General features: G+C 37.5%; 2 protein-coding genes across 2 annotated transcripts in view; one reads left to right on the top strand and one right to left on the bottom strand.

Annotated features, from left to right (window-relative positions):
- The window catches only part of si:ch211-110p13.9 (uncharacterized protein LOC562347 homolog), a 12,558-nt gene extending 10,473 nt beyond the window's left edge, over positions 1–2,085 (bottom strand). Inside the window, exon 1 of the mRNA XM_043715767.1 lies at positions 1,486–2,085. Within this exon, the coding sequence (XP_043571702.1) occupies positions 1,486–1,608 (123 nt within the window). The 5' untranslated portion in view covers positions 1,609–2,085. The remainder of the gene's footprint in view (positions 1–1,485) is intronic.
- Positions 2,086–2,108: 23 nt separating this feature from the next.
- Positions 2,109–22,136, top strand: part of zcchc8 (zinc finger, CCHC domain containing 8) — a 28,580-nt gene continuing 8,552 nt past the window's right edge. Inside the window, exons 1-12 of the mRNA XM_043715766.1 lie at positions 2,109–2,368; positions 4,777–4,819; positions 5,215–5,289; positions 5,383–5,488; positions 5,572–5,649; positions 12,628–12,731; positions 15,117–15,182; positions 15,281–15,341; positions 17,397–17,527; positions 17,967–18,109; positions 18,955–19,079; positions 21,364–21,450. Coding sequence (XP_043571701.1) covers positions 2,194–2,368; positions 4,777–4,819; positions 5,215–5,289; positions 5,383–5,488; positions 5,572–5,649; positions 12,628–12,731; positions 15,117–15,182; positions 15,281–15,341; positions 17,397–17,527; positions 17,967–18,109; positions 18,955–19,079; positions 21,364–21,450 — 1,194 coding nt within the window. The 5' untranslated portion in view covers positions 2,109–2,193. The remainder of the gene's footprint in view (positions 2,369–4,776; positions 4,820–5,214; positions 5,290–5,382; positions 5,489–5,571; positions 5,650–12,627; positions 12,732–15,116; positions 15,183–15,280; positions 15,342–17,396; positions 17,528–17,966; positions 18,110–18,954; positions 19,080–21,363; positions 21,451–22,136) is intronic.

Here is a 22,136-nt window from a genome sequence, read left to right as displayed (position 1 = left end):
CGGCAACACGACGCCTGGAGGAAGAGCGCCTCATCTTCCGCCTAGGAACCCTCCAACCACAAGGGATGAATGCAGATTTCTCCAGCTTCCTCATTTCCCCTCCCCCCACCTTATCTCAGTCCCAACCCTCGGACTCAGCACCGCCTTCTTGCCCTGCAATCTTCTTCCTGACCTCTCCGTCCTCACCCCCTCTCCGGCCTATCACCCACACCTTAACCTCCATCCACCTAGCTCATTCCCAACGCCCCTCCCCCAAATCCCTCCTCCCTACCTTTTACCTTAGCCTGCTTGGCACACCTTCCTCATTCCTGAAGAAGGGCTTATGCCCAAAACGTGGATTCTCCTGCTCCTTGGATGCTGCCTGACCTGCTGCGCTTTTCCAGCAAAACATTTTTCAGCTCTGATCTCCAGCATCTGCAGTCCTCACTTTCTCATGGTTGATTATAACCTGGCGTAGTGTGATTTTTAATTGATTGTCCACTCCAGTCCAACACCGGCTCCTCCACATCATCCTTTAAGTTCAAGTGGGAAGGTGATGGCCTTCTGGTATTATCGCTGGACTATTCATCCAGAAATTCAGGTAACGTTCTCAGGACACAGGTTTGAATACCACCTTAGCAGATAGTGGAAATTGAATTTCATAAATATCAGGAATTAACAACCTAACAAGGACCACAAAACCACTGCTGATTGAAGGAAAACCCCATCTAATTCACTAACATCTGCCCTACATGCAACTCCAGACACAGAGCAATGTAGTTACTCTAAATTGCCCTGTGAAATAGCCTGGCAAGCCACTCAGTTGTATCAATTGGTATGAAGTTTCAATAAAGAAAATTAAATCAGGCGGACCATCTGGTATTGGAAATGACAATGGCAATAAAGGTTGGGAAATGGGGACCAAATCAATGTTTTTAATTGATGGAGTTCATCAATAAACACATCGATTTGTACCCCATTTCCCAATCTCTGAGAAGAAGAACCGGAAATGATATCACCCACCTTAACAGACCAAGACACATAAATAGATAGTGGGACTGAACACCAGTGTTTCACCAGAGGCTCACTTATGATGTTACCTAGTATGGCGACAAAACATCTGAAAACAAACCTTCCAGCTCAGCAAGGAAGCTTACAAACTGATTCATATTTTTACTTATTTGAACATTGCAAGAAAGCAATAATTCAGATATACATTGCTTTAGCATTTTCAATTGTTATGGATAGAGAAACTACACTAAAACCAACACTTTATCCATTCTAATTATTTTCCATTTTCCAAAATATAAACTTTTATATTGTATAAACTAAGTTGACGAATATGATACATGTTAAAATTACAGCTGTCATCTTACCCTTTTCTGTTTAATAATGGGCATTTTAAAAGTTAGTGAATTCACACTTTATCATCCAAAATCGTAAGACATTTAAATGCTGTGAGAAAACAACAAACACTCTAATTTTATTAATTTAGATAACACGAACCTTCGCCTGAAACTCTTGACACACATTAACTGAATTGGGAGGACTCAAGAATACATATCTGAATTTCCGGAGACCCACACTCCATTCTGGTAAACGCAGGGGAAAACGTTCAACAGTTGCCATGATTAATTTTTTTGCAACATTCCTTGGAGGAACAGAATTAGTCAGATCTCACGATGAAGTTGGTTCCTGTTCCGAGAGAAACTCCAAGATTAAAAAGGTACGTTTTAAATGCGTAAGACTAATGAACTCTTGAATGAGAAAGACGACTGTCCCCGATACTGTCGCTCCTCGTCAGTAAGTGATCCAGGCCCACCAAAATCTCAATCGTTCTCAGAGTCACAGATTTATTACAGCGTAGAAGGAGGTCGTTCGGCCCATCGTGTCTCTGCCGGTTCTATTTCCTAGAACAATTCTCCTGCCCTTTCTGCCAGTTCTTGACTTGGAAATTGAACTAGCATTTCACATATTGCGCTGCCAGCTTTTTCTGCATGTTAACAGCTGGTCTTAACATTGACGGAAGACTCACGAACGCGGCTCTCTCACTAATGTGAGACCACGATGCTGCATTCGTATGAGCAGTCAGAACAACAGACGGTTAATAAACGGTTCCGTCAATCACCACGAAACCAGCCCGAAGGGTCACAATGGCCTGCACTCTGAACCCCGCCCTTTAACCCGACACGTCACTTGCCGCCTAGTGACAAGATGGCCGCCGAGAGGGTGGATTTGGATTTCGGGGACCGCGAGTTGTTTGATGAGTTTGATGATTCAAAACCTTCGCACATCCGCTTTAACGACTCTGAAGATGTGGGTGAGGCAGAGGCTATGAGGGAGAAACTGTTGGAATGCGAGGAGAGAATAGGTTACCTGAAAGCGGAGAATATCCTTTCTTTTAAAAGAAATGTTCCTCGAAAAATCAAACGGGGCGCCTCGGGAGCGATTGGCTCGTGTCGAGAAGCCGCGTTCAAGGAGACGGGGCAGAACGGCGGTTTAACGGCGTTCGCTCGCTGTCCTCAGGCATTCGTTGTTGTTCTTTCAGATCGCGGTTAACCGTGTATTTTTTAAATTCTGGATTTTTTTGAAGAGGTTTCACTTCTTGGTTTGGCTTCACCGGATAGGCCCGGATCATAGGCCTATGTGTCATCTCTTTCTAATTTCATTTCAGTTTCCTGAGATAGCTCAACAACACCCGTATTAGAAACAACCGGTTTTTTTCCCCCTTAGTTCTCTTTTACTGTTCCCTACACTGGCTACACGATCTTAAATATGCAAAGTTAGAGAAAATTTAACTGTCTCTCATTTTGGGGTAAATACGTTTAAGGCGTAGGGCGTTTTTATACACTTTTAATGTAGGAGTGGGTGTAAATTTCGCGAATTTGAAACGCTTTTTTAAAATAATAAATCCTTTTTATCACGCTTGTAGAGTTTATTCATTTATATTCCGGAGGAGATTTGGATTGTCTGTTTTCAGACCGCTATGAATATGCATTATTTATATGACTCAATATTTTAAACTGTTCGTCGGACTCTGTAAAAAAATTAAATTGCAGTGCAGTACGTTTTTGAAATTTGCGTCACAGGTAGACAGGATGGTTAAGAAGGTGTTTAACACACTTGCCTTCATTGCTCACTCCTTTGAATATAGGAGTTGGGACGTCATGTTGAGGTTGTGTAGGATGTTGGTGAGGCAACTCTTGGAGTCCTGTGTACAGTTCTGGTCGCCTTGCTATAGGAAGAATATAATTAAATTGGAGAGGGTTTAGAAAAGATTTTCCAGGATGTTTCTGGGAATGGAACATTTGAGATTTTGTTTTTAAATACCTGGAAAGACTGAGACTTTTTTTACACTAGAGCATAGGATATTGAAGGTGATCTTAAGGTTTATAAAATCATGAGGGGCATTGACAAGGGTGTTTTCCCTCAAGTGGGGGCATTCAAAACGAGTGGGCCTATTTTTAAGGTGAGAGGAGAAAGATTTAAAAAGGACATTGGGAAGCAACTTTTTTTTTTACAGTCGTTCCTGTGTGGAAAGAACTACTAGAGAAAGTAGTGGATACAGGTACAGGGGGCATTCAAAACTAGTGGGCCTATTTTTAAGGTGAGAGGAGAAAGATTTAAAAAGGACATTGGGAAGCAACTTTTTTTTACAGTCTTTCCTGTGTGGAAAGACCTACTAGAGAAAGTAGTGGATACAGGTACAGTTACAACATTTAAAAGACATTGGGTAAGTTCATGAATAGGAAAGGTTTGGAGGGTGGTGATACTAGTTTACTTGGGGAACATTGTGTGAACCGAAGGGTCTGTTTCCATGGTGTATGACTCCAATAAACAATGAGGTATAATGTATTCAAATTTATTCTTTGTGTACAGGATTAATTTGTGAACCAATCAGGTTTGAAGACAAACCAGATTGAGTAAAACTAGACCATAACCCTGGATTTAGCCTCCATTTGCACTATATAGTTGAAATGTAGGTGCAAAGGCAACTTTTGCATGATTTTACTGTTTTGTAATGGTGTTAATGCACTTCAAATATGCACTTGAAACTGCCATCTGCCTGGAGGTTTGTGCACATAGATATGTTTTCTGTTTCACACATTTCTCAAATTGGGGAAAGAATGTGTCTATAGCCATACTAAGCACTGATGTTTAATAGTGGGTTATTCTGATGATATTTAAAGTGATTAGAAATTATGTTCAGGTTGTGAGCCAGTCTGTATGCTTCCCAATAGATTTGGTTCTGCATGAGTTTGCCTCTCATGCTTTCAGCTTGCCATGTTCTTGATCTTGTTTCCCACTTCTTAGTAAATTTTGGAATATTATCACAATGTGCACTTGTACTGTATATTTTACTTTGATGTAAAGCTAAGCTGATGAATATGTAGTTAGAATTAGAAAATAACTTGACTTTTTCTACATGATTGTGTAGATGCTGTCCAGTTTGAACAAAGATTATTGTAAATACATAGTAGTTAGATGCCAATTTATATTGTTTTTACATGATATTGTCTAGCATTTCTTTATTTTAATTTGGAGAGTTGAGTATCATCCTTAGTAATTCATCTTTTAAAGTTTAAAGAGAGAAAATCAAAGAGTAAATGGATTGTTGTAACCGTTGTATTTCTGGTATGATGTGTGGTAAAAGATGTGTTGGGTAATGCAGAGGTAGTACTTTAATGTGTTATTTGTCACATTTAAATATTTTTTGAAAAATATATTTAAGGTTTGATCTTGAATGCTTATTGTCAGTATGGTGCATAAGGATGTTTTCCTTGACAGCTATTTAACATCAGGAACTGAAGAGGAAGTTGAACCTATTGACCCAGCCAAGGTAACATGAAAGTTGAGAGCCAACATTCTCTCAAACTCTAAACACGAACTATGTCATATTGTGTCTAATTATAAAAATCAGTCACAAATATTCTATATTTCATTGTATATACTTTTATTTCTATACTTGTGAATTAGTTGCATGGCAATATTTGACCAGTTTGTATATTCTAATTTTTGGTTTGTAAATACCATTATCTAAAAGCTATTAATGCATCTTATAAGACATGGACCCATTTCTTGACATGTTGTATAATTTAATAAGATTACATGGGCAAAAAGTAATTTTGTTTAGTGGTTAGTGTTTGATTTGCTATCTAAGTGTTAATTTAGCTTTGATTCCATATTTCCAAAGTTTTGAACGTTTATGTTAAACTAACTTTTGATTTGTGCCAGTAAAATAGTTGTGAGTGACTCCAAAACAGATGGTCCAATGGTTCAGATCTTGTTTATGAACAACAATATTTCAAAGTAAGTTTCAGAATCATTAAGTTTTATTGCTTCTTTTGCATACTTCCAATTTGACACCAGCCATTCTGATTTGTACACTGATTTTAATTTCAGACAATTTCATCAAGAAATTGAAGACTTCATCACAAGTTTAGTTGAAAGATATGAAAAAGAAATGCAAAGCGACCCAGAAAAAACATCATTTAATGTGAAACCTCAGGTGAATATATTTGACAAAATATAGCTTTCATTTCATAAGTGTTGTTAAAATTTGCAAGCAAAAGTATGTATCTATCTTTTCAGCCATCTAGTGTGCTGCTCGAGGAGCACCTGAAAGTGAAGACATCGAATGCAGGAAAGAAGATCAAAGAAGCGTTTCATGTAAGTGGAAAGTCCAACTATAATTTTTTTCAAATTATGAAAACTGTGCAACAGAGTTGGAATTCTGTTGTACTGAGCTGCGGGGACTTTGGTTCAATCTTTGGTCTCTGGCTGAGTAAACTGGTTTTGGTTAGGCTGGCTGTAGGAGCAGTGCAATTTGGAGCTGAGCTAGGTTATTGTACACCACCCGAGGTTTCTGTACTGATTGCTGTCTACTTGCCCCTGTTGCAAATGCATGTGAATAACAGATGAGGGGTGGGCTTGAGTGTGGCACAATTATGGGAGTCATGTTTATGGCTCCTTTGAACAATTATTTCTTCGGTAAAGTATCAGATAAATCATAAATTATATTTGAATTATGTAATCTTCTGAGGGGAAATTCTAAGGCATTTTGCTGAACAGCAAAAGTGAACAGGATTTTAGAATATTTAAACATTCAGTCTACATTGTTCAACCATGATTAACTTCATGGTCATTATAATGTAGAATCTATTATGTATAGTTTCTTTCAGTATTGTTACTAAGTGCAAACAGGCTTTTATTTAAATTAAGGAGCAAAGCCACATTTCTGATAAAGTGGTTAGATCTTTTCCTTGGATGGTTGTAGGGATTTTATTTCCTCCATTTTTGAAGTATTGTTGTTGCACTTCTCTGATCCCTTTTGTTGGGTTCCCTTCATGAGATTCTTAACACACTTGATGCATCTGCACTATGCCAACTTTTGTGAACATACACGATTTATTTCACCAAGTGCACGTTTTTGGAGCATCAATTAACACTCTTCACGATGCTTGCAGGGCATATCAAGCGAAGCTGTGAATAAGGGATCCATCCTCTCTTTATACAGGGTTTTACATCACAGTCATGCCCACGACACAACCCCCTGCCACTCCCCCACAGTCACATGCCACTGGAAAACAATTAGATTATTTCCAGAAATAATGTGTGATTAGGTTATTCCTTTAAACTGCAGCATTTACAGAATATGATTAGATTGCCACCAGAGAGAAAAATACACTCCGGGACTTCCAATTTCTTACATATTGGAGAACAAAGACGCTACCAGCTTATTCATAAGAATTTGACAGCTAGTATTTAATCAAGTTATTGACACACAACATACAATGATTATAACAACCAGTAGATAGAATCCTCCCAAGTGGAAAAAATAAACTGCACCAGTAAAGTTCTTAAATCCTCAGTCCTTACTGACTACTCCACCCCTTCCAAGTTGAGTGGAAACAAGCCAGTTATCCAAAATCTCCTTCAGTGATTTTCCTGAAAACAAAATCCAGTCTGGCAGAGGTCAGCTCTGTTGTCTACAGTGGATAGGGACCCCAGGCCTCTGGAGATGCAGGGATCAGTGCTGTTCCTGCAAGGTCGTAAGGGTCCCTTGCAATAAAGTATGCTCCCAAGGCAGGGTGCATGTTTGTGGGTTAGGTGTAGCCATCAGTTTGCTTTTGGCCATCTTCGTGTTCACCTTTGCAAATTCCAACCGGGATTAAATCGAATGCCATTTAATGCATTCTTTGCTGCTTCTGTTCCTGTTCTGCTCTCAAATTTAACAGCTTGATCAGTGAACCTTCATATTTCTCAAAGGTCAAAAGAGAAGGTAAAGCTCACATGATTTAATATCCATAGGAAGGCCACTGACAAAAAGCTTATGGACGGTTGTTAGCTTCAATACGTTTTGCGTTCATGACTGGGGAGCTGATTCAATCCATTGTGTCCTCCTACTCCCACAGGCGGTGCTGGTGCTAGGAGAGCAGGTAGGGTCGCTAGAATGGTTGTGATGCTTTCCGGGGTGAATTGTCTATCAGAAGCGCTGCAAAAGGTTGCCAGGAATGTGACTTGGCACTGAGTGCGCAATGGGTAAAGCGTCCAGGGGGACTTGGATCAGGTTGTGAAGGGGTGGATGGTGGTCTGAAGGCATACTTTACCTGTGAATGGAGAAACTTTATAGACAATGTTAGCAGCTGTAAGTACCTTTGCATTTCCTATCTCATAATATTTAAGTCTTTTGTAGATGAATGGGTCTGTGCCTGCATCCCAAGGGATCCTCCTGAGTCAGTCATAAATTAGTTCTGCTGCTGACAGTCCAATGGTCGAGTGTGGGATGATCCTCATGATACCAGGCTAAAGGCAAGACCTTCAACCAGTTGAGGCCTGTTTCAAACATCAATCTAGTTTGGTTTTAAGAATCCTGTTTGCCCTTTCCACTATTTCTGCCACTTAAGAGTAGTAAGCACAATGGAATTGCTGAAAATGTATTGCTGGAACAGCGCACCAGATCAGGCAGCGTCCAGGGAACAGGAGAATCGACGTTTCGGGCATAAGCAGGGGCTTATGCCCGAAACGTCGATTCTCCTGTTCCCTGGACGCTGCCTGACCTGCTGCGCTGTTCCAGCAACACATTTTCAGCTCTGATCTCCAGCATCTGCAGACCTCGCTTTCTCCACAATAGAATTGCTGCTGGATATGCAGCACCTCACGTAGCTCTTTGTTGATTTTCCCTACAAAGTGGGAGCCATTGTTTGAACTAAGTTGTCAAGGCACTCCAAACCTCAGTATGATCTCTGTCAGGACTAATTTTACCACCATGGAGGCTTTGTTATTAGTGGTCATAAAGGCTTCAAACCATCTGCTAAACACATAAATAATAACAAGACAATACTTAGAGCAACGAACAAGCGGCAGTTCAATGAAATGAAGATGAATATTCTCAAATGGGCCACCTGGCAAAAGTGTTTTCCCTGTTATGCATTGCACCTCTTGACCGGCATTATTTTGTTGACATGTTGGACATGATATGACACACCTTTGGAATGTCTTGGCCAGTCGGGGGGTGCCACCAGGTATTTAACATGGTATATTCCGTCCTTGCCAATGTGGGTATCCGTATGAAGACAGTCAATAAGTACTGGTAACAAAGCATCAGGTATGCACACTTGGAGAACTGGAGTGATCCAGAGGACTTTTTGCCGTAGAGTACGAAGACCCATGTGTCTTCCATATTTGTTTTTCTAGTTCGGGGCATCTCTCTGTAAAAGCTGCACAGTGACAATGTCTGGTTATCCCCGTTGTTTTCTAGGCAAGTGATCGACATAATGCCTACTGGTTCACTGAGAACACAATTGCAAGCTGTTGCCGTATTTTTTGGCAGCTCTATCAGCTCTGGCATTGCCATTGCTGATGTCTATATTGTCCCTTACATGGGCAACTCATTTGATTATGGCCAGTTGCTTGGGGAGGAGGATGAGGAGATTTCAGACATATAGTGAGTTCTGAATAGGTGAGTTTTCTGGCATTGCCATTGCTGATGTCTATATTGTCCCTTACATGGGCAACTCATTTGATTATGGCCAGTTGCTTGGGGAGGAGGATGGCTTTGAGGAGATTTCAGACATATAGTGAGTTCTGAATCGGTGTCCCTGAGGAGGTCAGAAATCCGCGTTGTGACCCATAGCTGGTCATCGGTGTCATTATTTTGAAACATGATTGGCAGACCAAACATGTCAGGAGGCACTTCCATTTTACTCCCACTTGGCATTTCAATCCTGAATCCTTATTTTCCTTCTCCTTTCTCAATTTTTCCTGTTTTTCTCTACTCAGTCAAAATCCTCACACTGACTCTTCAGCACTGCCCAAGACTTAGGGTTTCCCTCATGATCACACATTCTGATCCCTCTTTAACAAGTGTTATTCTCCCAGCTGGCTTGTTTAGATTTACTCATTTATTTGTTATCTCCTCAGCAATCTTTCTCCATGCAGATATCGAATTTTTCCATTTAGTCCCCATATTATATTTCCAAATTGCCGCCTCTGTCCCAAGTTCCTCCTGTCAGCCAAATTTCATTTCCCAATTTTTTTATTTATTTAAACATCTTAATAGGCGCCTTAATTATTCCTCGTTTTAGGGTTCATCCTGGCATAACCAATGCAAAGGAGTTCCGACAACCAACTGATCCAAGCTCTGTCCCACTTTTAAAGTCTCAACTTCTTAACTTATCTCTACTTACAAGTCCATGGTCCTCTGTCTCCACACTCACTTCAGGGTCCTGACATTCATGTGGGGGATTTCCCCTCACTTTGTTGTTTTTGGGTGGCGTGACTGTGGGGCAGTGACAGGTGGTTGTGTCTTGTGTGCATGACTGGCTGTGATGTGAAATGCTGTATAAAGGAAGGATGGATCCCTTTGAGAAAGGACGCGAAGAGCAAAACATAAAATTAAAGAACCCAAAGAATGTTAGAAATAAAGCAAAAGGAAAAAGTATTAAGTAGGATAACTTTGCTGGGAAAAGCAGGAAGTCCAGCTCTGTACAAGAACAAATGTAGCAAATGTAGGGAACCAAGAAACTTAACAATTAGTCATTAAGGAAGAACAAAAAGCCTTTGACCGATCACTTCAAGTACGTACGAGGAAAGACAATAGGGGTTTGAATCAAGTTTACTGACCAAGCATGTGAGGTGGAAAACAATTAGGTGTGAGTTTAATACATTTTTTTAAAAAAGTCAGTAATCAAGTTAAAACAAGGCTATGATGTAATGAGTATGTGACCACACTTGATGTCAACACTTGGTGTCATCACCTGATTCAGTAGAAGAGCAGTTTCATCATCATTCTAGTAATATGATCAAAAGACTAACAAGTTCATCATAAGCACAGCAGGAATGTGGAGAGGACATCATGTTCATCAGTATGAGTTTGATTGACCTGTTTAGTGGGCAAAAATTGTATAAATACTAAAGATTGAGTGTGCCATTTCAGAGTAGTCTGAGAGATCACAAGGTTGTAAGTGCTGGTACCGCTACTCTGCTGAGGTTTTAGAACCTCTACTTACACTGGGACTTGGTGTCTTGTTACTCTATAACTGTGATACTGTAGTAAATGTTTGAATAAATGTGTTCAACCCTTAATGGACTGCTTGTAAGGATTTTATCCCCGGCAATTGAACGATTTCGGAGAAAACCAGGGAAGGTTGAGTAGACTGCAGTAGGGAGCTTTCAGAGAGGCTTCGACAAATTTGAATTGGGTTTTAATGGGTTTAAGTCTATTTCCATATAATTTTGCAAGCTGGGTCTGCTACCAAGATAAGAGGAGAATGCTTAGGTTTTCAATGTTAGTACATGGATGCAAGCTTTTGGAGTCATAGAATCAGAGTCATACAGCACTGAAACAAACCCTTTCGTCCAACAAATCCCTGCTGAACTTACTCCCAAACTAAGCTAGTCCGACCTGCCTGCTCCTGGCCCTTATCCCTCCAAACGTTTCATATTCATGTACTTACCTAAGTGTCTTTTAAGCATTGTAATGCCAGTATTAAGTAATTTTTAATCCTAATTTATGTGAAGTGATGTAAATAATTTTAACATGCCTACCATTTCTCAATGCCTGCGATGTTTTGCGATGCTTAATCATTACATGATTTACCTGAGCTCTTATCGCATGCCTATTGTGGTGCATGTATAGCAAAACATTTTTTCCAGTTTATATAATCTAACTTGGTAAAGTTAGATTACTTTACTTCTAAATTAATTTTAATGATTGAAAGCTAATATTTGCACAGTTCTAGGACTTTACCATTAACCTTGTATGTTTAGTTTTGTATTGCACGTCCATCTGAAGCATAATTATTTCAGTTTTAGATGATTTTAACCATCAAACTTGTATAATGTTATTTTGTGAGCAGGTAAACCGGAGGCTGTTATTTTGAATTGTTTTAATAAAATTGTTTTTTGAAGTAGATTTCAAAAAAATTGCCAATGTCCAAAATATAAAATGTGGGGAGACACAAATTAAAGACGTGTAATGCATTGAACTACTTGCGTTTTGAAATTCACATTTAATTTCAAAAAATAGTTTGCTCCTATTACAGTTTGATAACTTTGGCATTGGGAACATCAGTGTCAATTATTTATACCTATTTTTCTATCCAGAAATGGCAGAGCAGGCTGGAGAGGCTGAATGACCTCCAACTTCTATTCCTTATTCCACAATTGAATGGGCCACAATTTGTCTGCTCTGATGTGATCTTCCTCAAATGATTTCTGCAATCTTTATGGGGAAAATACCAGTTTTTACTGTGTTAATACATTTCAATGTGGTTTGGCTGAAGGTCAGAGCAGCTTTAGACCATCTTTATTGTGTGACTTTGTGCATTGGTACTACATTACAGTGTAGATCTTCTCCACCATTTGTATTTAATTAAATTATTGGATTGCAACTACCGCAATTCTTTTATATTTTGTTAACCTTGTGATCCATATTGTAAACCAATCTACAAAGATATATTTTGGAGGCAAAATATATTATGCTCCGAGTCCCTTATTGTTAGAAGCATATTAATTATTGGATACATTGTGCTAAACTTAACCAAGATTCACTTGGTATACTGTTCCTAGTCTTTGTTTCTTTGGATCTATATTGCCATTGGAAAAAATATCCATAATTCTCTACTTTTAATTACAATTCCGGTGCTTATTATGCAATCTGTATAACAGTCCTTACAATATGCTTGTCTGAAATTGAGACAAATAATTTAAGATACTAATAATTTTTGTACAATTCAGTTTTCCAAATCAAATTTATACATTTGTTAAATAGAGATTAAAATCTTATCTCCATTCATATTTTCTTTTTTTAATTTGGGAAACAAAATGTTTGGATAATCAGTGTTAATATATCAAACCACAAAAGGATGGCAAATGTTTACATCGGTTTTAAATTGTCTGATTTAAGGTCTGTTTTGGTGCTTTTCCTGCATGCTATTTTTAGAGTAAATTTTTAAATGAGCATTTGAATTTTTTTCTGTTTATTTGATGAGATCCGACACTCTATCTATAATGTCAAAGTATCTATGTACAGTGAACTTTTGAACTCTAATTGAATTCCTTCTGTGGTAATAAAATCATTACTACTTTTTGCCAGTTAATACATATGAGCAAAGTGTTTTTTTTTGTAACTTTTTTTTCATGCAGGTTGTGGGAAGCGTTCAGTACTTCACCACCTTTTGCCTTGACAAACTCGGACAGCCATTGCTAAATGAGAATCCACAGCTGACAAACGGATGGGAAGTACCCAAGTATCCTGCTCACTGGAATAATTCTACTTCAGTTTAATGTTTCTTTATTACAATGATAAAGGCCAAAATGTTCCCATAAAGTTCAAGTCCCAACACTAGAACCAAAAGGGGGAAAACATCCACCCCCTTGGCTTGTAGCTAGAAACAGTGTGGTGCATTTCCAGCAGTAAACAATTAAGGGTTTGCTGTTTCAACTAAATATGGAGATCTTCCCCCAAGGGCTACCAGGTCAATTGAAGGGCCAAAAACTCAGGAGTGTAATTAACGAGTGGTCAATGAGGGGACTGCAACTGGAAGGAGAGGGTGCTCCAAAAGCCGAGTTGCTCTCAAAGCAGGGCAGAAGGAGTTCGCAGTGGGGTTGAAGTTGCTGGAGCCATGCAGGCAGACCCTCAGAGATAGAGAAGTGGGTGGTGATTATTAAGGTGGTAACTTTTGCTGGAACAGTAGCCATTCTTGCCTATGTTCTCCACATCGGTCATGGAGTGATCAAAAAGGAGAGTATTCACCCTCACTGTTAACTGAAAGGTCACTTAGTTACATTGGATTGTCCCTGTGTGGGGAGCAGGGAAGTGGCCTTTTTTGTGTATTGATGTTGCTCAAATGATTTTCTGGTAGCCAACATGTCTGCCAACATTCTCAGCCACGGCGAAATGCCTTGGTGGTAGGCTGGGCACACCCCAATGCTTTTTGTGCTATTTTGCCAGCTTTTCCCTTTCACAACATTTAAAATTTTGGATTATTTTGGGAGGACAAAAATAGATAATGTGGATGTTTGCTAGACCTTTGATAAGTCCATGAAATATAGTGATATTATTTTGGGAGTTAAATATTTATCTCATTAAGATATTAATTTTTCAGAGGGAATTTTATACATTCACTTTTTATTTTGCGTAGTTCCAGATGTTTGTAAATTTTAGATGATTTACAATCTGACTGAAATCCTGAAATCTTTTTCACTATTCTGTTGAAATAATCCTCCTGATCTTTGAGAGGGGAAATGAAAGGAAATAAATGCAGTGTGTATTATAAAATTATTTTTCAAACATAAATTATCCAGAAAGATTGCACAATTTTAATTACATAAAAGTAACAAAAGTTACTGTGTCCCTAATGGGCATGTCTGATGTTAACCTTAGGAATTTTGTTTACCTTCTTGACTTGCTGTTATAAAACAGGATTAGTAGGCATTAATTAATTTGACCTTTTGGCACTGAATGAAATTCTGTGCAGCAAATAAAACAAAGGTTCATGCACACATAGAAATGGTAATTGCAGAATTCAAGAAATGATATTGCTGAAAATAGTCATATTGCCAAATCTTTTCTTTTCGCATTCATCGATACAATGCAAGGATGCCAAATCTCAAATGATCACAATTTATAAATTACAGGTGAAAAAAAAAGCTATCAGGTTATCAAATTGACCCTGGTTGAAGGTATCAAACTGTGAGCTCCTCAAACGACCTGGTAAATAAAGGAAGACAGGACTTGAATGTATTCCTTTTGTTTGCAGAGAAAGTAAATGAGACACTTTTATGAGCTTGACTAGCCCAATCTCAGAATCACATGGAACGATAAACATTTTTGAGTTTTGCAACGGCAGACATTTTGAATTTGGGGTGTACTCTGCCAATTATGAACAGCCATAAGGAAAATGTTTGACTTGATCAGCCTATTGCTGGAATGTACAGCTATGTATTGCATAGCACCAACATTTATACACAGTGTTGCTCATTGTGTGGCCAAGAGAATGTCATGAATAAAAGTATACTGATAAATGTGATTGTCCAATTATCCAGCACTTTTACAGAACAATACTTTGTGTTCAAGTAGCACTACTAATAATCAATCTAATGGCTCATTTACACTCACTCGAAGTGACATACTTTGTTATGCAGGGGTCCATTCTTTGCAAACAAAAAGCAAACCTGTTTTGCACCTTGTTTTAATTATCAAGGAGTTCGCGAAGCCTGTGTTCCCCATTGTTGAGGCACTGCAATGGGAAAGCAATCGGTCTACTTGCCAACCAATCGGCTTAATGTTTTAAAATTTGATTACTGATTGTTTGAAACTAACTGGTGACTTGATGAACTCAAAACAAAAATAAACTTTGGCAATATCTCTCTCTTCTGGTTATCATTAATCAGATGAAGAGAATAGTTTAAGATTACTGTGATAGTGCAGATACGCAGGACTAATTTTTCATGGAACATGACCAAGTTGATAGTTCTGCAGTTACTAGAGGTCCTCAGTACATTTTTTAAAACAAGATGTGCTGTTGAGCATGTTTTAAAAACTTGCAATACAGTGCCGGACATTTCTTAGTCAGGAAGTCTACTAATGGACATGTTTGTGGAAGTGAATAATTCCTGAATTCGCTGTAAAGATATCAGCAAGTCTTTGCCCAAGTTGTATCCTTAGAGGGTCAAGAAGTGGAATTGAAAGCTAAGAGGTATGTATAAATGCATAGGCCTCAAATCTCCAAGATTGATATTATAACGTCATTTTATTGAAACAACTTAAGTGAAAAACACATTTTGTATCTAATAGGCCAAAACCTTGTTGTTTCAACTGTGGTTCAACAGAACATCACTTAAAGGATTGTCCAAAGGTAAGGTAAACATAATTTTGTAATAAGACATTTTTTTTCTAAATGGGTAAATTACACAAATCGTGGTTATGTAGAAGTCAGCAGTTAGTTTGTGTTATAAGTAGGAATTTATTTTGTATTCGGGTCTGATTGTGAACTAATCACAAGCTTAATTAAGTGATTGTATTTAATCTCTTGGCTCAGTTGGTCTAAACTCATCTCTCTGTCAAATTAGTTCTGGGTTCAAACCCCCCGCTCCAGAATGTGTCTCTACAATCTAGTAATTGTGAAAGAGATTGTCTTTAAAATGAGATGTTAAACTGAAATCTCAAGAGTTTGAGAGCAGCCAATTGTTCTAGCATTCTACATTAAAGTCCTCCCTCAAATAAACAGCACATTATAGTTTTGATGGTTTCTTATTTGTCTTTGGGATCTTTTTGTATCTGAGTTGGGTTTGAAGGGATTTAGAATATCTCAGCATTTTAAAAAAGAAAAATGAAATATGTTTTCATCGCACTGTTTAAACAAATATGTATGATAGAAAATAAATTATATTGAGAAATGATGTATGTGGACTCCTAAGTTAGTTTACTTAGAAAATGTGTCTGGTATGGTATGGAATAGCCAATTCTGAAATCTTGTTCTAGTCTCTGAGGCAGTGATTGAGATGAAGATACTGATGGGCAGTACAGCTTGCTGTTCTATTCTGCTTTTGTGGCTACTTAATCATTGACCTCAAATTAGGAAATACATGTTGTGTAAGTGGTCTCCAATACACCATCACAATCGAAAGGATCGAGTCAGTTTTGCCATAAAGTTACTTTTGAGGTGGTTATTGTTTCGGCATGCTTGTGAAGAATTAGTCTATTGTTGAGGAATTGGAGACCAGAGCGTACAATTTTTTCTCCCCTCTAAAAAGGGCTCTTCTTTATGACTTTATCTGGGCTATGTTCTTCAAAGATACTTTTTCATTCCCACTGGCTCATTTATTCAGTGATGCCATCACCTTGTATTAAACCCTTCTGTTTTAGTGCTGAAAAATGTGATATTCAGACTTTCACAGAAGCAAAATTATCAAACCACCATTCAGCTAAACGCCACAACACAAAGTTTTTTAAATTGGCACAAGTTAGCAACAAGTTTTTTTTAAATCAAAATAACTGTGCACATGGAAGTGTCAAAGTTGACTCCCTAATTGCACCTTCCACAGATCAGTAAGACGAATGTGTTTCCATTGCATTTGCCTAAAGTTGAAAGATTTTGAACCAACAGTTACTCCTCTGTTCACTACATCCCAAATCTCCAAAGGTTCAGATTTAAGTTTGACAATTGACATATTGTTCTTCATAGTGCAATTTCAAGCTAGAGATTGTGTATTCATTTACAACTAATTCATTACCTCTATGATTTTTTTTGTATCTTCCAGAATTCTATTAACTTGGATAATTCTTTGGCAGGTTGAAAAATTGTCTTTACAGCCTGTCCACTTTCCGCTGCTTAACCTTGAGCTTCCCTCTCTCTTCCCTCTTCTGCCTTGTCCACGCCTCTAGCAAATGACAGCTCACATACTTGTGTTCCTCCCTTTTTTTTTGCTTCCCCCTACTTGTTGCTCCTTTCTCTACTTGTTCTCTTCATTTTTTATTCTGATACTCTTAAATGGAATGTATAAGATTAAAACAACTTGTAATTTGTACAGCACCTGTCAGGTATTCTGTTGTTCCAACTTATGGAGGTTGAGTTTACTCTAGTTGTTCGGATGATTGAAGTTTTCTGAATTTTGCAGGGAATTAACCTGCCACCAATATGAGTGCTGCTGGAGGTCTAATCATAGTGTCAAGAAAAGAGGTCAATAAAATTTAAATGGAAAGGAAATAATGCAGTACAGAGAAAGTCATCTTTAAATTGATCTTCAAAGAGAAGCAAATCCTACTAAACTTGTGAATTTTTGATGATTGGTGTCAGTAAAAATTCATTTATGTATTTTTTTATAACAGCATGATATGTTGCCATTTAATTTGCAAGTGTTTATCTTGGTGTAAAATTAATTTTCATATAATGTTTCAATTAACTTTATAGCCACGTGATCTTGCTCGTATTAGTGAGAAAAGAAAAGAGTTCATGACAATGGCTAGTGATTCACCTCATTCAGGTTCTCAACAGCGGTATCATGCAGAGAGGTTTGAAAGGTTCAAGCCCGGTGTTCTCAGGTAAATATGCTGTTAGATTGGATTATCTTTAAATTATATAATACACAGGCCATTGAAATCCATCATTCTTGTGTGAGCTCTTTTTGAAAGAGATGTTCAATTAGCTCTATCCTGCTGCTGCTTCTCCAGAGCAGCACAATGACAGGATCTTCTGAAGGGAATAACTTCAGTTTTCCCCTGATGTAAAAGTACTCCTCCTTGTAAAATGGCATTCTATTTTGTTACCTTCAAAAAAAAAACTAATTTTGTGCAGTAACTAGCCTTTTTCAAGCAAAAAATTGTAGATAATCTGTTATACTATAGGCAGAATCCACAAAAGTACCTTCCAGACTGTGAAGCTGCACAATAATTTCTGGTATGGTCATGAATATTTATTGTTTGCAATGCTGAATAATGTTCATGACTCATGGTTTTCTGTTTGATTGCATTGGTTCTGCAGTGTAGAACTTAAAGAAGCTCTGGGGATGACTGATGAAACTCTGCCGCCATTTATATATCGGATGCGTCAATTGGGTTATCCACCAGGCTGGCTGCTAGAGACCCAACAAGAGAATTCTGGGCTTGCTTTATATGATGGAAAAGGTGAATCATTCCAAGTAATACTGTCTGCATATGCAGATACTAGAAATAAGTGGTGTGTACATTTTTCAAAAATCATAATCAATGCATTGAGGCACTCCTCTTTGTCATGTGGTAGTTTTGTATTTTTAGGTTTAACTTGATACTTTAAGGAAGGCACCATAATACCTCGTTCTGTTGCAGAATATGCTAAAGGGGATAGCTTTTATTTTTGCTGTTAAACGTGTGATTTGTTTCAAATTTGAAAGTTTAAACTTTGGATTGTAATGGGAAAAGAAACTGCACAAGGTTTTACTTCTGGTATGCAACAAGAGTTACTTTGGCTATGTAATGATATTCTCCTTATCCAAGAAATCCATATCCAGCATTCGTTACCCTATGCCACTGAATGATGTGTTCTTCTTCGTAACTCTGTTTATTTAGCCGCGCAACATTTGGGAACAGCTTGCCCACTAAGATGTTTAAGCTGCTTGCTCCCAAAAAATGAAAATAAGGATTGTATATTGTTTCTTTGAACTAGTGAGTATAAATGTCTAATCAGCTCATCAGAGACTAAAATTCAGACACAATTGTCTTTGAAGGTGATCTCAGATTTTTCAATTGTAAGAAATCTATCTGGCACACTATTGAATGACTCTTCTCAGTGGCAAGAAGCAAGCGTTGTATTTTTCCCTAACTAACAGAATCCTGAGAAGATTGTTTAATATTGAGTTCAGAGATTTAAAATTTTTATCCAACAAAAATGAAGGTATGAAGGTTTTCCACTAAAATTTGGAACTGTTGTCTTTTATTTTCTCGGGCATGCTAAAATATATTTTAACAACTTTTCTCTTTTTTTTAATGTATAGATTCTAGTGACAGTGAAATGGAACATGACAGGCAACATCTAAAACCTCGCCTTCCATCCTATGATACTAGCAAACTCATTGATTATGCAGGATTTAATACTGTTATTCCAAAAGGAATTCAGGATGTAAGCATGATACTTAATTCTCAATACTCTATATTTCTGCCCCATCAGAACCCTAGTTTCTCCTGTCTTTGGAGATGAGTGGTCAAAGGCTACCGTTTTAAGTTTGTGTTAAGGTAAATGTAAGGGCATGAAAGCTGAACCAGCTTTAGCAAACTGGGATATTAGAATAAAAGATATGATTGGTGAAAAAGCAATTTCAATTCCAATTCAGCTGTGAACAGGATAAGTGCAACCTCACTATAAAGAAGAATTCCATCCCACCCACCCACCCAATCAGTGGTTTACTTGAGAGGTTAAGGAAAGCATCAAAATTAAGGAAAAAGCATATGCAAAGATGAAAGTGAGTTGAGATGACTGATCAGGATGTAAAGTATGACAGAGAATGACTAAAAGGTTAGTGTGAACAAATATGTTAGAGTATGAGAAAAAGCTAGCTACAAATCCGAAAGAAACCTCAAGTTTCTTAAAATATCAAAAAATTGTAAGGAAGTGTGTTAATCCTCCAGAAGCTGAGAATGGGTAGTTAACAATAGATAATAAAAGATTCATAATAAATATTTTGCCCTGTATCTTCACTATAAATGATGCCAAATCATCCCAGTAGTATCTTTAAAGCAGGAGGATGAAGAAGTAGGCATCATGGTGAAATTATAATCACAAGAGAAGTGGTATTAAGAAAATGATAGAACTGCAGATTGATAAGTCTGGGTAAATTTATAGATTATACAGAAGTAGGTATAAAATAGTCGTGGAGTTGACTTAACAAGGAAGCCGACCAATATGGATAGGTTGAGGCAGATGGAGTTTAATGTGGAAAAGTGTGAAGTTGTTCACTGTGGCAAAATGTTATTTGAACAGAGAACAACTGCAGAATTTCATGGTGCAGAAAGACCGAGGTGTGCATGTCCTACAAAATGTTGGTATGCAGATACAACAAGTGATTAAGAAAGCTAATAGAATACTGTCCTTTATTATAAGAGGAGTTCAACGTAACTGACGGGTAACATCGTAACTTTTACAGAGGGCATTAGTGAGATCACATCTTGAATACTGTGTGCTGTTTTGTTCTCAAGGAAGTAAATGCACTGGATTCTTATTATAATGATATCTTGAATGAACAGGTTGTATTCTGAAGAAAGGTTGCACAGACTGGGTTTGTTTTCACTGATTTAGAAGGGTGAAGGTAGCATGATTTGAAATTTACAAGATCTTGTATGGTGTTGACTGGGTACATGTGGAAAGATGTCACCTTGGGAGTGAGACTAGAATCAGAAAAATGGAAAGCAGATGAATGGAAAGCTGACAGTTGTCCACCTTTGGAACTGCATGCTTCAAAAGGCAACGGAGACCTGGTCATTGACTATTTTTTAACGTGAGGTTGGCAGATTCTTGTTGGGCAAGGGAATAGAATGCTATCAATGGAATTTATTAACAGATCATCCATGATCTTATTGAATAACTTAATTTGAATGTATGTTTATAAATGTGTTGGTTAATCTGGACTTGCATTTTCTGGCCCATTGTAAGCATCCTCATTCTTTTCATTGTGTCAATTTTCCAAAGCAAATACTTGAACAACGAAAAGCGAGATCTTGGTCTGCAGTTTTTATCTTTTTTGTTGTTTCAAAATTCATTGTGTTCTTAGCTTAGAGTGGCTAACCAAGGAATTAAAACTTCATCTTTCAGACTCTTATGGTTAAATACTGTAATTAGTTTGTGTATTTATCAACTGAGCTAACATGGGATCCTTCAATCATTGTTTAAGCAGTATATGCCTTCCACAAAACTTCAACATTAACATTTTAACAAATATTATTTTGTCTGTCTTTATTTTGTCCTTGCAGGGACCTTTTCTCTCTCTTTATGGTTCTTTATAGAACAACTTTGGATTATCAGCTGTTTGGATGTTTCTGTAATTAGATGCTTTGAAAGTAATCCGATTTGGTGTCCCCTCACATTTTGCAGTATTTATATATTCAAACATTTTACCCACAACATCAAATAAATGTCATAAAGCATCATGTATCTGCACAGTCGTTTCCTTATTGACCACCAGTCTGAGGTTGTGTTAGCTGTGGAAGATCTTGTGTGAATAACTATATTTATTGGTTCAGGATATAAAGTTTTGAATGTAACATTTTGAAGAAAACGTTGTAATTAAATAAAGCAGGTCAAATAGCTCTCCTCAGTGATTTTGTTCCATACCTAATTTGTTTATGTACTGTTATGTGCCTGAAAGTTGTTTTTTCTAACTGACTTGATATTTGTTTCATGGTGTCAATAGGAATGGAGGCAGTATGGTTCAATTCCAATGCAAACCCATCATCTCAAGGAATATTTTGCACATCAATTGGTTGCTAATTATCCCATGGTGAGTTTAGCATTTCACCATCTTATGTGTTGCTCTTGTTTTTTTTATAATGTTGATTGAATCCAGATATTTCAATCACGTCTTTCAAAAAAATTGGAATGGGTAATTCCAAATTCACAAATATAAAGACAATTGGCAAAAATTGAATAACTTGCCATGAAACATAACAAAAAAAACTACAACTCAAGTAAAGTGATTCAGTTCTGTATTAGCTTCTGAGCCATCAGAAATGTTTCCTGAAGTTCAGCTGTTTGCTGCCAGATTTACATGGCTTCATCTCTATAAATGATGCCTTTTGCTTTAAAAGGAAACATTATAAAAACCGTGTAATTCATGCAAACTAAAAAAATGGATGGAAAAAAAAAACTAATGGAAATATTTTCAGTGTCAGATATCATTTGATCGTACTTAATATGTTTAATGCTGAGGTTTTCATATATTACTCCTTTTGTAGTAGAAAAACTGAACTATGAGCAAAAATGGGACTGTTGCCACAAATCAATCAGCCAGGACAGATTCACTGGTGAATCTTTTTTTTTTGCTTCCTAAGAAACTGATTTCCTGTTTGGCATGCAGTAGGCAGTTATAAGTTGGATGCTGTACATAAAGGAGATAAATTCAGCAGAATTCCCAATACTTAACCATGTCACCACCTTTTATTGGAAAGTGCAAATGTATTGATATGA

The sequence above is a fragment of the Chiloscyllium plagiosum genome, chromosome 25 (genome assembly GCF_004010195.1).
Source record: "Chiloscyllium plagiosum isolate BGI_BamShark_2017 chromosome 25, ASM401019v2, whole genome shotgun sequence".
Lineage (NCBI taxonomy): Eukaryota > Metazoa > Chordata > Chondrichthyes > Orectolobiformes > Hemiscylliidae > Chiloscyllium > Chiloscyllium plagiosum.
Note: the sequence above shows the minus strand (reverse complement) of the source record. Positions and strands in the feature narration are given on the sequence as shown.